The sequence below is a fragment of the Mustela nigripes genome, chromosome 16 (assembly GCF_022355385.1).
Source record: "Mustela nigripes isolate SB6536 chromosome 16, MUSNIG.SB6536, whole genome shotgun sequence".
Taxonomy (NCBI): domain Eukaryota; kingdom Metazoa; phylum Chordata; class Mammalia; order Carnivora; family Mustelidae; genus Mustela; species Mustela nigripes.
The window spans coordinates 10032817-10046963 of NC_081572.1; the positions used below are offsets into that span (position 1 = coordinate 10032817).

Here is a 14147-nt window from a genome sequence, read left to right on the forward strand (position 1 = left end):
ACAGGGAAGATTGTGGGAAATTACATACACTAATGAAGAAAAGCATAGAAAGTCAACAAGAAAAAGAAAGAATCAGGGGAAGAAGTAGAAGGAGGGAAAATCATCATATTTTGAGGCTGCAAAGAATTATGGGATAACATAAAACAACGTCCCAGCCGTAAGTGTTCAGAAACAGTAGAGCAGAAGGGTTGAGTAAATCCCCATAATCCCACAGCTGATTAGTGGCAGTGCTGGAACTAAATCAAGTTCTCCTGGGAGCAGGCAGAGAATACACCTAGAACGTTGATTTTAGACATCAAGATGGAAACACGATTCATTAGAAAAAAATAGTTCTGTGATAATACAGCATGATTATCCTAAAGCTGATGATGTGTTTGTTTGCAAACCCCTTTGAAAGATGCTACTCCTGACGCGCCTGGCGGGCTCAGTCTGTTAAGCATCCAACTCTTGACGTCTGCTCAGGTCAGGATCGCAAGGTGGTGAGATCGAGGCCCACATCGGGCTCCGTGTTGGGGGTGGAACCTGCTTAAGATTCTCTTTCTCCCTCTGCCTCTGCCCCCTCCCTCTCTCTCAAAAAAGGAAGGAAGGAAGGAAGGAAGGGAAAGACGGAGGGAGGCTGGGGGGTGGGGGGGATGGGGAGGAAGAAAAAGAAGGAAAGGAAAGGAAGAAAGATGCTGTTACTGATTTATATGAAGGAAAAGAGGGAATATTAGTTTTATCAAGCAAATCCCATGTACCAGTTACATATATGCTTGTATATACATACATATGTACGTGTGTGTGTGTGTGTGTGTGTGTGTGTGTGTGTGTCAATATCCTGGCACACACTTCACGATTGGTCCACAAGGTAAATACTAGTATCTGCATTTATACTCATGCAGGAACACAGGCTCAATGACAATTAAGACATTGCTCAAGTTCACATAGCTGTCAAGGAGCACACATGGAATTTGAACCCACTTTTGTCTGGCTTCAAGACCACAATCGTCGTACTACCGTAGGTCATACCTTAGAGTACACGGATTGTTCTTCCTTCATCCCAGATGACTTTGCCACTCATTCGGACACAGGCAGTGTGGCGCTCAGTCTTCTGGGTGCTTTGCAGACTCATCCCCGCGCATCGCAAGCCAGCAAAGGTTTTCCAAGTTCAGTTAGCCATGGTTTGACAGGGCTATGATGGGTCGTTTCTGGATAATGAGCCTGCTTCTTCCAGGAACCCCTTAATTTGCTGTAACATGTTGAGAAGTTTAAATACGATGGGTGATATTATGACATGAAATGGTTAAATAGTTTTTGAAGGGGCTTAAAGGCAAGGCTCAGTTGGGGATTTACACGGCAGAGTATCCTGTAGGATCTGCAATCTGATTTTTTCCTTGCGTTGGTACTATTCATGAAACCTTCTGGGTAGATGAGTAGAGTGATATTTTTATTCTTAAAACACCATTTTACTAAGTCCTGATGCCTCAACGGAGAGGAAGTGTGGCTTACGTAATCCATCGTGGTTTTGGTAAGAGGACACATATCATTTACCTTTGGATGAGAATATTTTATATTCCTTCTAATAAATGTTCCTTTTAATAGCTTTTGTTTCCTTTTTCTTCTTTTTTTGGTTGGTGGGGGTGCTTAAGTCAATGTCACGTGTCAAGGAATGTGAATGAATTGACAAACCCCTACAAGAGGTGAGGAGTTTGCCTCTGACCACAATAGCTTACACTTTGTCAGCCCTCATTATGAGCATTTTACAAATGTTACTGCATTCCATCCCTGCAACAACTGTGAGGTGGGGGCTCTTATTTTCCTCACTTCATAGCTGAGAAAGCTGGGGCACAGAGACATGAAGTAAATTGCCCAAAGTCCCACAGCAAGAATATAGTAGAAATGAGATCTAAACCTAGGCCGTCTGGTTCTTAGGCCTGCAGTCTTAATGATGGCTTAATTCAGCAAGAACTCTAGGGTAGGGAACTAAGAATCAGAAATGCTATGCAGGTTGTTCAAAGTTGCACAGTTAATAAGATGACTGAATGCTATGAGCTCAGATCTATATAAACTCTCTCAGCTGGCCCCCTTCCCTTGTCGGTCCGACCTCAAAAAACTCCGTGCCCGTTTCCTGGATGAAAAATCCCACGCTCCACATTGTGTTTATTTATTCCCTAAAGGCCAGCCCTGCTAGAGGACTAAAGGTTCCTGCTTCCAAAGCAAAAAGCCTGGTGACAGTAGATTAGTGCACAAGGGTATGTCCCACTGGGCATTGTCATGGCCCTAGAAAGGAGGGGATGGGGCCTTTTTTAATACAACCATTTTTGTTTCCATCTTGGAGAAGATTGTCCTCACTCATCCTGACTCTTACTAGCTGTTTCTCACATTTTTTTTTTCCTTGCTTACTCTCCAGTCTCTCTAAATAATCAATGACCATATAACAGTTCAGTTCAGAAAAACACTTCTAGAAAATAACGAGCTTTTATTTGACAAAGGATCTTGGATTGATCGCTTTTTCCATTGCGTGATTACAGAATGAAAATAGCCCAACCTGAGGCAGCAGCAGAACAGCTCAGTGCCCTGGGCCCTAAGAGTTTTCTTCCTCGGCCGCTTCTGCATGACTGGTCTCTGTGGCCAGATAACCTCTCTAAAGTAGGACGTTTCCGCGTTCATAAAATATAATCTGATTAAATGAACTAATACCTCTCTGATGTCTGAAAAGTCTTTGGTTCTGGAATTGGCAGCTGGCAGAGGCTAGCTCTGTCCTTAACCTGTCCCCTATAGCTAGCCTCCCGTTTCCACGCAAACTGGTATCGAATAGAATCAACAAGCAGCAAAATACATAATTGATCTCTGATATGTGCTCCTAATTCAGATAAAGAGCCTTCCCTACTCACAGTGCAGAGTGCATGTGACTGTTGCATTTTATGGGCAAATTTGTAGGTTTCTGATAACTTTCCGTAAAGAAGTTTTCACAGGGTCTAAACCTCTTGGGGGCTCTTTCCGTCTCAAGTTCAAGTTACCAAGATAGTGATTAAGGATGTTTTATAGGCTCTTGTGGTAAATGATAGCATAGAGAAAAAGCATTCCTTGGCCGTGTAATTTAGCAAGACTTAAGCTGTTTGGGTTTTCATCCACTGGGCTTGCTGAAAACTTTAAATGATTAACCTATTTCTCTGCAGCCTGCAGAGGCTCCAACATTTGCATCAAGGGCCCGAGTTCAGTGATTACCCAGCTCAGGTTGCTTTTTTTTTCTTAATTTAGAGAACCCTTCATCTCAGTCCAGCTGTTTTTTTCCTGGGACAACAGAATCTGGATACAGTATCCTTTTACTCTGCAGTATTTATAAGATAGTAGAAGTCAATGAGACCGAACAGCAAAAGTCTGTTGTTTCTTTAACTTAGTTTTTTTGAAAATTTTCCCTGCTTGGTATTTAGCGACTAAAAGTCTATTGAACGTTGAAACGCCCAGCCGTGTCACCTGAAATCTCCAGACTCTGTGCAAAAGACCCCAAACCACAGCCTGGTCGCTCTCGAGGGAGGGAGCACAGGGTGACCTGATGGGATGCGGGCTGCCCTCAGTCAAACGTCAACCCCCTCCTCCCACAGCCACACAGTCCCAAAAGAATTGTGTTAAGTTGCTTTAGAAAAGTAGGCTCTGTGCAACAGAAACTTGGGAATCCCCCAGGTCCTACAGTTTTGTTACCCAAACGGAGCTCCAAAGCAAGGCAGACAGATGGAGGACGGTTTCCGGGCAACGTTCTGATTTTGCCTTTTCAGGAAAATGGAGGCCTTGCCTGCTCTCTCTGCCCACAGAGTCATCCGGAACAGAGACTCCTCTAGGAGCTTTCATTTCCGAAGACCTCCTATCCCAGAGAAACTTCTGCGGTGTTTGCCAAGCCCCTCCCTGGTGCTTCATCTCCCTCTGTGTCTGTGTCTGTGTCACCATCTCTCCTCGCCTTCTGTCTGTGGCACCCAAAGTCCTCCCCCGCCCGCCCGGGCCCCGGAATGTAGGTCAGGCTGCTTCTTTAAAAATGAAAGTGAGCAAGCCAGAGAGGCCATGTCAGATTTGGAATTGAGGGAGGGTTTTGTGTTTTCTAGGGTATCCCAGGGTGGGATAGGGGTGGTTTCTGGGAGTCCACAGTGGAAGCTTACCGGGGGGAGGGAAAAAAAAAGATGGGCTTATAGATATGCCTTAGAAGAGCGTTCAGAACTGAAGAATCAATGCTTATAATAATGGAACTCATGAAATATTCTAAACCAAGTAGAATTTAGTGCCTCCTCATCGAGGCCCAAAGAATCAATTGCACACATCTCCTGGCCAAGTCGGAAGTCGTTCAGGACCAACCTCTAACGAGATGATCTAGATTTCTTGGTGCATATTCAGTGGCCTTTTGAGTCCCTGGAGGCCGTTGGGTCGCACGGGGGTGGGGGATGGGGGAGGCTGAGCCGAGTATTAGCAGAATTTTGTTTTTCTCCCAAGCTGCGCAGTACTTGCTTGCCCGAGTCTCTGAGGGTTTGGGTCACTTGTCCTAGTGAAAGTCCTGTTGATGTAATTCCAGGGGAGGGAAAGGAAGGAGATAAAGAGCAGCCCCACAGCAGGACTCCTCGATCTCCTTATCAGGGTCACTCAGCCGTCCTTGTCTCCGAGGGATTTCCAGGCCCAAAGTAATTCTTTCATGTTTGTTTTACAATATAGTGGCATTTCCTCAAGTCCCCAGAAAATATGTGCTTTCCACAGAGACCAGCTCCATCCAGTGTCAAGTACAAGTACGAGCGGGACCCAGACAACCCATCATTTTTTTTTTTTTTTTCTCCCTTACCACTTCCTGTTCGGTGAGAAATCATTTCTTTTCACTCACGCAGAAGAAGTCTGGAGATAGGCCATCCAGGGCTGCCTGCTTTTCTACTTTTCTGATGTCCCTTGTAAGGGCTGTCCTCGACTGCCCCTCTCTCTGAGGTTGCAGGACCTTCAGCTACAGAGCGTGAGGTCTAGGGCAGAGGATGGATGCAGGCGGTCAAGGGCCCCTAACTCTGACCCAGGGAACGGGTTTTCTTAAAGGTCACACCCAGAGAGCTCTACTATCATCTCATGGGCCAGATCCATGCCATTTAAGTCACCACCCCCCAATCCCACCTGCCACTCCCTAGACACAAGGAAGAAGCTTAGTTATATTAGTTGGATACACACACACACACACACACATACACACACACACACACACACACACACACACACACACACATTTTCTTTCCTGGCACATTGTTGCCCCAGTTGGGAATTGGCTAGTTAAGAAGAAGCAAAAAATGAGATATTTGATGATCCGGAAATTAAAAATATCCACCCCACTATTTTGTTGTGAGGACAAAGTATATGTCTGCAACGCACCCAAGCGTCCTTGACGAACTAGGGTGACGTGAAATGGCATTTCCTTCTCTCTCCTGGTGCTCCCTTCTCTTTGGGGGCCCCGTTCACAGGCGGAGCACACAATGGAGAATGCCTTGATGCCACAGTGTGGTTCCCATCTAATGACATACACTGAATAATTTCATCTTTAGGGACAAAAATAACTGCTACCAGAAAAAAAGAAAAAGAAAAAAAAATCAGCCTCCCTCTCATTATGAACTGAGCGTCTGAAACTAGAAATGGAATTTTCGGAGGAGTCTTCTTGCCGAGCTTACAGAAACAACAACTATTAATTCAGATAGAGCCATCCTACGAACCGTTAAAAACCCATAAAAAAAAAAAAAAAAAAACGCTTTATGATTCTATCTGCGTTCTAATTCTGTGAGGCAGCAGTCTCATTTTGGGGTGCCCTGTACCTGATGCTGACCACGTTGACCAGAGTTTACATTAACCTGAAATATAGGCAAACACACACAATTACTGCATTACTTAAGATCTTTATTATTAAGTAACTCATCGGGGGTATCAGAGTGTGTTATGAGTCTAAACAGAAAATTGAGATAAATGTGACAAGGGAACTCGGATTTTACATTGTACTCGGGGTAAGAGGATTTAACCGGTGGAAATGCATAGCACAGGGAAATGTAATTATTGGATATCGACAGTTCTATTCTGATACTAACAAAATGCGAATCCTGGTTTGGCAGAGTCCAGGAAGCAAAGCCAAATGAAATGAAACTGGAGGTGTGTGAAACAATCTTAGAAAGTCGGGTTGGAGGTGGGGGAGAGCCTCTGGGTTTGTCGCAGTGGCGGTAGATTTCTACTTGGTAGATGGTGGCCTTCTAATTTAGCTGAGTAATTGTTGCTACAAAATCTGAATCGACGAGGCATGTGTAATTTTAAAAATGGGTTTTGCATTTCTGGAGCAAGACAGAAAAAAATGCATTCTTTTTAGATCTCTGATATTAAGCTTCAGGACAGTTTTACCACCTGGGACCTGAATGAATCTCTTATCCATAAAACAACAGGAATAAAAGATTTGCACACATGCATTTAAAAAAGTTACTTCAGTGCTCATGGTCAAAAGAAAGAAAGAGGGAAAGCAAGAAAGGGAGGAATGGATGATGGAAAAATAAAAATAAAAAGAAGAACTCTTTACATACCTACACATTTTACTTTGATTGATAATCGCAGACTCTATGATTCAGTTCAATTTACTTGTAAGCTTTCATTTAAATTGCGGGGGGGGGGGAGTGTTTCCAGAAACTGCAAAAACAATTTGTGTGTACATATATTTAAATAAAATAAGCAAAGGAAAATCTGTGGCATATGCTTATTGTCCCCTCAACAACAATGTTAAAAAAAAAAAAAAGAAAGGAAAAGAAAAAAGAAAGCGAGTAAAGAAACACATTAATTCTGAATGAAGCTAACAACTGTTCAATTTATAAAGCTGAAAGTGACTTTACTCATAGGAAATTGGGCTTAAAATAATCATGATTAACATCTTTTGACACAGAAATAGAGCATACAGATTTACTTCCCCCAATGTAAGCAATTCCATAACACCTAGCTTATCTGTTTAATAATGTGCAGAAAAATCACCTTCATTATGTTTCACAAAATCTTCCATTTAAATGATCGTTCCAAGTTCAATGGGAGAGTTGCTGAAAATCTAGAATTCAAGTCATTTATGTCTTATAGAGTGACCAAGGCAGAAGATATACTTAACTGCTTCTGGGCACAAATACATTTCTTTCCCCTTGCTGTCCCCCTACGTCCCCCCCCCCCCCCCCCCCCCCCAAAAATAATGGTTCCATCTCTTACATAGCAAGCAAAAGCAGCTATAGTCTTCAGAACACAGCACAGTTGTCTGAGAAATGCTTCCCACTGCCGCCCCTTCCCTCATCCCGTCTCTGCGATCCTATCTTCAAGTTGTCTTTGGAGAAGATGGGGTTGGGCATAGGAAGCCCCCTTGCTCGAGAAGCTAGAAATGTCACCGTTGCCTTATTTCTGCTCTTCCATATAAAGGCATTTGCTGCCATCACTCAGGGTGTTTGAGAGAGAAATACTGTTCTGAATAATGACAACTTTTTTCCTGCCGTATGAATTAGAAGAAACAAAAACAGTTTCTAGCACTCTTCAATCATTAACCTGCCCAAGTGGCAGGTGTCTCTACCTCACAGTCACTACCTCTTTCTGTGGATACCAAGACACCCTACGAGGCAAATGCTGAGCCTGCCAGGTGATTTCAGTTAAATATCTCAATGTTAACAATCTACTGGATGCATATCTTGCCTATCTTGGTTAGAAAGACGTGACTTTTTCCAGGAAACTACTATACATGTTGATACATTTAAAAATTAGTTATTCATGCTGGCTGCCTGTCTTCCTTATGCCAGTATCCTACCTTTGTTTCCTTTACCAGATAGGACACCTGCAACTAAAGATGCAAGTGTGTGATATAAGAAAAGGAGGTGAAATTTAAATTAATCAATTAGGCTCTGAATAGCATCCCTAATATCAAATTTGCTAACACACAAAAAAAGTTTAAACGATCGGATGCTATGTAATTTTTAGATGATCTTTCACCAGATTTAACCTGCTCTAAATGGTAGCTGTACCATTCCTTAAAAGCCCTGCTTATAACTACTTGCCTTAAAGTGACGGGCTACAGAGTAAAATGATGGAGTGGGGGTTCTGGTCATCACAATTGGAACTACATTTGGGATTCTACAGAAATTCTATTTAAAGTCAAGACAGCTTTCTGATAAGGTGCTTCCTTACACTCATCCACGGCGGAGGTGATGGTCTCCTCTGGGTTCTCACAACTGCTGACAATGGCAACGGCACTAAACGACCTTCTTCTGACCGTGGTGTCTGACGTGCCAGATCCTCGGACCGGGGGGGCTTTGTCCATGTTGTGGAGCTGCTGGTCTTTCCAGTCTAGCTGTTTGGCACTGCAAAAGGGAGCATATACCTCAACGCTCCCCTCAAACTGTAAGCAGTTCACTTTGTAGTACTTTCTCTTCACTTCCAGGACGTCATTAAACCTATGGCCCCAGAGAATTTCTCGCGGAACATAGGAACTTCTGGATTGGTGGGAAGTGCCCGTGGAATCACCAGTGTAGATGAATGTCACCAAAATCTCAAAGTTATCTTTGGCCACCGCTTTTCGGTCAAGGGCATACAGAGGGCTCTCGTGGTCAATTTCATGAACAATAGTTACGGGCGTGACAAGGATGATCTGGTCGTTGACCAGCTTTAGGTCTTTGAATGCCATGGTCATTCGTCCCTCGCTGTCTTCTGTGTAGCGGAGAAGTTGGGCTCTCACTGTGCCTTCCACCACATGGTTTGGCCGGAAATCACCAATGCGCCACATGAGGCAAAGCTTCCCATCCCTCATGCCTATGAGGGCAAAATAGCTAAACCGAATGGTTTGGGCTCTCTTTCGAGCAGTCGCCATTTTGGCCAAGGCGGCTCCGATGATGAAGGTGTTTATGATGCAGCTCAGGATGGATTGAAGAATCACCATGAGCACTGCCACCGAGCATTCTTCGGTGACACAGCGGTAACCGTAACCTATGGTGGTCTGGGTCTCAAGGGAGAATAAAAACGCCCCTGTAAAGGAATGGACGTTGTCAACGCAAGGCGTGATGTCCGGATCATTTAACAGATCGCCATGATGAAAGGCAATTAGCCAAAAGATAGAGCCAAATATCAACCAGGAGAGAATATAAGATAAAGAAAATATTACAAACATATGGCGCCACTTGGTGTCTACAAGAGTAGTGAAAATGTCAACCACGTAGCTCCCCCATTCTCCAAAAATGTGCTTAAAGTACACGTTGCAGCTACCATCTTTGTGGAGCAGACGTCTTCTGGCTCTTCTCTTCTCAGCTAGGATGTGCTCTTGGGCATAGCCTGGGTATTTGGGGTCCACGTTTACAATCGGGTAGCTGCTGCCGTAATAGCTCATCCTTTCCTCTGTCCTTCTGGCATCCAGGTCGATTTTGTACAAGGAATGGTTCTGTTGCTATTTGTTGATTTAAGTTTTCAGTTAAAACCTGAAAAAAAAAAAAAAAAAAGAGAATTAAATATGCCTTAGCTTTTGCTTTTAATTCCCCTTTTTAGAGCAATTTGCCAAAGTTGAAGCAATTTCATGCCATCCGAAATGGCAAAGACTTCTTTTGAACAACAGAGACACTCAGTATTGATTACTCATTTCAGCTTAGAATTCAACTCAGTCATTATAGGAGCAAAATATGCAATTAGAGAAAATAACATTTTTATATATGCAAAAGGCTTGGGCAAACACTATGATTATCCCAAATGAAGCCTCACTACCTTTCCTGACCTGACATAAACCAAAGTCTTGTTTTTAAAGACTCTTCTGGCATGGGGGTGCTTAGAACAAAAAGCAATCTTTAATGTTGAAAGGCAAAATAGAATCCAGATATTTGTCTAGCAGGGTTAGAAGCCTTCTAACTGTTGAAGTCAGATGGATTTTCTAAGAAGGATGCTAGGAAGGGTCGCCCCCTTCCCGCTGACATGTAACTTACATACTGAATGCCGCAGACCCTCCCCTTCAGCGCCGGCCGTGTCCTCTCTTTCTTCCCAGGAAGTTTCTCTTCCTCGTGTACTTCCCAAGACAGAACAGAACTGACAGCGCCACTCGCTCAGATTCAAGTCCTTTCCCCTAGCTCCTTTAGTTTTAAGAGGGCAAAAAAATGTTCTTAACCCCAGAGGAGTTTTGAAAAAAAAAAAAAAAAACCCACAAAAACACACCCAGGTAAGCTTTCAATAAGGTATAAAATTGCTTTTGCTTTTGTCTCATGACAGCATCCTTTTTTTTTTCTTTTTGGACACTGCCATCTCTTCTCTTTCCCTCTGAATAGAAGCCGAAAATTTGCCAAAGTTCTAATCTCGTTTCCCTCTTAAAGGGAGCATACTACAATTAGCCCCTTCTCTCCAGCTCTGCAGTATTCTTGATTCTTTCACAGCCATCCAGAGGCAAAATCATTTTTTCACCCTCCGAATTCAATCTTGAAAAGATCAAGGCAGAACATACAATTCCTCGTGCTTTTATCATCCCTCGAATAGGCCTGTGGTTTTCCCAGCTCAAGTCTGAAAATAAGTTTTAAAAAGTCAATGTTAAGTGGTCTTGAGTTATTTCTATGCAAAAAAAAAAAAAAAAAGTCACTGTAGCCCAGTGGTTTCGTAATTATTAGAATATGCTTACCACACACCCTGCCTCTGCTAGATGAGGGAAGGAAGGATAAGGAGGAGAAAAGAGGTCCCACGAAAGGATCCAGCCCACGCTGCAGAGAAACTCGTCCAAGTCAATCCCGCGGCTGACCTCGAGACCCACCCCCCTTTGAAACTGACCACCGCGGAAGTTAATCACAAAGCTCTCATCCGACACCTTCCCTGAAAAGGGGAGGAAAGGGTTAATTTCCTAACAGTCAATAGGAATCACTTTTCTTCTTCTCCAGGGATCAGGCCCACTTCACAATAAACACTTTGTTTGATGGACCACAGCAAGGATGAACTCTGCTTTCAGCCAAAAAAACCCTGGAAGGCCTGTGCAAGTTTCTCTCCGTCCATCCACACGCCCCCGCCACTCTGCCCACTAGACCTGCAGATTTGCTTTGACTAGTTACATCTCCACCTTGGTCCTCAGCCGGGTTCTGGAGGCGATGGTTGTATAATTTCAGGATGTGGCCCCGGGCTGACAAAATGCTTACCGGAATGTCGGATGTTAAATGGTTCCACGAATTTGGCCCACAACATGTATCATTCTTGTAGGTTCCTGTCCCATTTGTCATCCAATGACCCTTGACAACAACAAGAAGCTGCTCAAGGTTTCTGGGTCTTCATTCTCTCACCCGACCGTTGGAGGCATGAGAATGGGTCCTATTATAATCAAAGGCCCATATGATTTCAAATTAAAAAGTAGATTTCGAGATAGAATTGTTTCCTTGTTAAATGTTCCCAACCTTGTTCCTTAAAGGGAACGGCACACACTGTGGGAGTCTGAGAATAAGAAAGTGCAGTTCATAAATCAAGAGCTACTGTGTGACTCTGCTCTTTTCTGCTGCCAGAAATAAAAAAGAAAGGTTTCTATTTGAAATGGCATGCAGTGTGAATTCCGGTGGTGCCAACAACTGTTATAAACAAACCATTTTAAAAACACCTTCAACGTTATGCTAATTGGGGAACGGATTTTCAATTAATAGAAGCCGTTAATGGAGCAAACTTGAGGATGTGGAAAGTCTATTTCTGAATAGTGTAATAGATTCAGGGATACACCTTATGGCTGTGAGAATTCTGCCCTAAACCCACCATGCCCTGTGTCCCCACCATGGCCCACCACGTTGAATTGATCATCCATTCATTTCAACTTATCCAGACAAAAGCTTTCAGAATCTGCTCTAGTGCAGACCCTTGATTGATCTTTGATTTTTTTTAAAAGATTTTATGTATTTGTCAGACAGAGATCACAAGTAGGCAGAGAGGCAGGCAGAGAGAGAGTAGGGGAAGCAGACTCCCTGCTGAGCGGAGAGCCTGATGCGGGGCTGGATCCCGGGACCCTGAGATCATGACCTGAGCTGAAGGCCGAGGCTTTAACCCACTGAGCCACCCAGGAACCCTGATTTTTTATTTTTCCAACCAGGTAAATGATACACTTTTGAAAAGATGATGGTCTTTAAGCTAAAGGCCGGATTTTAACCAAACTAATTGTATCAAGTCTTAATCATTTCTCAGATTACCCAATGAGCAAAGAATTTTATGGACACTCTTTTGTCAAAATGACTAGACAAACTATTTATTAATCTGTTTCATACATTGTGTTCATTTGTACACTATTCCCCCTGTTTTCTTTTCTTTTTCTTTGGTTTTTTTTTTTTTAGATTTTATTTATTTATTTGACAGAGAGGGAGAGATCACAAGTAGGCAGAGAGGCAGGGTGGGGGTGCGGAAGCAGGCTCCCCGCCGAGCAGAGAGTCCGATGTGGGGCTCCATCCCAGGACCCTGAGATCATGACCTGAGCCGAAGGCAGAGGCTTTAACCCACTGAGCCACCCAGGCACCCCTTCCCCTTGTTTTCTAGTAAATGACAGAGAAGACTGGCCAATTGCATGGACATTCTGTGTGTAACATTGGTGTTACTTAGAATTAAAACCTGGCTTTCCAAACACCTTTCCATGCTTTCATACTCATCTTGTCACTTCCCATTCCATCCCAAAAAAGCATTTGCGACCTTCCTCCTTCTGCATTTCTCTTTGCATGCTGTTCTCCTTACCCTCTAGAAACTGATAGTGGCTATTTTGTTGGGGATAAAACTCCTTTTTTTATTAAAAATGGGAATCTGAGCACCGCAATGACAAAATCGTGGAATATAAAGTGCGGAAGGAAATGCAGAATCTGCAGTTCCCCTTTGTACCAGCTTCAAAGTATTCTGCAGGTGGTTAATGGCCAAGGCAGAAAAAAGACCGTGACTTTGTTACCATGATAAGGAGTTCTAATATACAGGTGGCTAGAGTGAGGGGAGAGGCAGGGTCAGCATGGTGCGTCATTTCCCGAGATCTCATTGTACTAACTTCAGACATTAAAAAAATATATATCAAAGCTTCTTAATCGACTTGCACTGGTGGGACCTGCTTTTAGTCCTCTAGATCTTTGTATGGATTCAAGGAGAAACCTGTACCGATTTAGCATGTTTCCAACGGGCTACACACGACAGAGTATTTTCAGCAAAACAAGTGACCAACCTGAGTATCTGTCCTCATTTCTCAGTATGGGAAGTGCCTTAGTCAGACTCACCCATTCGGCAGCAAACCTTCTGTCATTTGCCTATATCCTCTCAAATTCAGCTCTTTACTGAGCAGAATACTCTCGCGGGTAATTCTTCAAACTAAAACTTTTCGTTAGCACGTTGAAGGTACAACAAAATGGCTAAAACTTTAGAATCCCATGTCAGCTTTAAAAATAAAATCCAATCTTGTCTCTAGCATCTGCTTACTATAAATATATTAATAGGGATACGAATTGTCTGCGTAATTTGAGACACACCACAAATAATGCTCTAAATACCTCTGGTGAAACTCAATTATTCATGCCCAGGGCCTGTGATATTAACAAGTATCATCTTTAGCATGTCGCTGATTTACATGAAGTCCTCAGGAATCAAGTTACTTTCCTGGCGACCATGAGATGAGATAAATTGCAGTGGACACTTGAGACCTGAGGAAGCAGAGTGTAGAAAGGATGGCCTAGATTCTGTGTGCTGGTCATTGTCTTTGGGGACTGGCTTGGGAGCAGTTCTGTGGTTCGTGAAGGGGCCTGAGCAGGGGGTGGCTGGTGGGCAGTAGTGAGAGGACATGTCATCAGATGGCACTCGTGGGTGGGCCCTGGTTGCTAAGGAGGAAAGAAAGAGGGGTTTTAATGGGATGGGACAGAACCCAAACAAGTTGGGGTTATTTTGCTCCAAACCTGTCCCACAACTTATTGTCTTGGAATTAAGCCTGAGCCTTGTGTTGCCTGGAATCGTCATAAAGAGACTCAGACACAGTTAGGTGGAGCTCTTCCTTCAGCCACCGACCACCTGCTTCACTCAGAGCCCACTAGATGCTGCCCAGACATCTGCAAATAGACCCTGTCTCCCGCATGGCAAGCAGTGTCTCCTTTGTTGACATTCTGTGGTGAGCTTGTGTTTCTTCTCAGCTACTCAGAGCAGGTCTCTGGTTAAGCTACAGCCTTTGACCT

General features: G+C 43.5%; 1 protein-coding gene across 8 annotated transcripts in view; it reads right to left on the bottom strand.

Annotated features, from left to right (window-relative positions):
* Positions 1-5859: 5859 nt before the first annotated feature.
* Positions 5860-14147, bottom strand: part of KCNJ16 (potassium inwardly rectifying channel subfamily J member 16) — a 54052-nt gene continuing 45764 nt past the window's right edge. For 4 of the 8 annotated variants that reach the window (XM_059379258.1, XM_059379259.1, XM_059379260.1 and 1 more), the window contains 3 exons: positions 11127-11295; positions 9942-10085; positions 5860-9446 (listed from right to left, as the gene is read on the bottom strand). In XM_059379258.1, the coding sequence (XP_059235241.1) occupies positions 8099-9358 (1260 nt within the window). In that variant the 5' untranslated portion in view covers positions 9359-9446; positions 9942-10085; positions 11127-11295 and the 3' untranslated portion in view covers positions 5860-8098. The remainder of the gene's footprint in view (positions 9447-9941; positions 10086-11126; positions 11296-14147) is intronic. The other 4 variants (XM_059379256.1, XM_059379262.1, XM_059379264.1 and 1 more) reach the window with 2 other exon arrangements.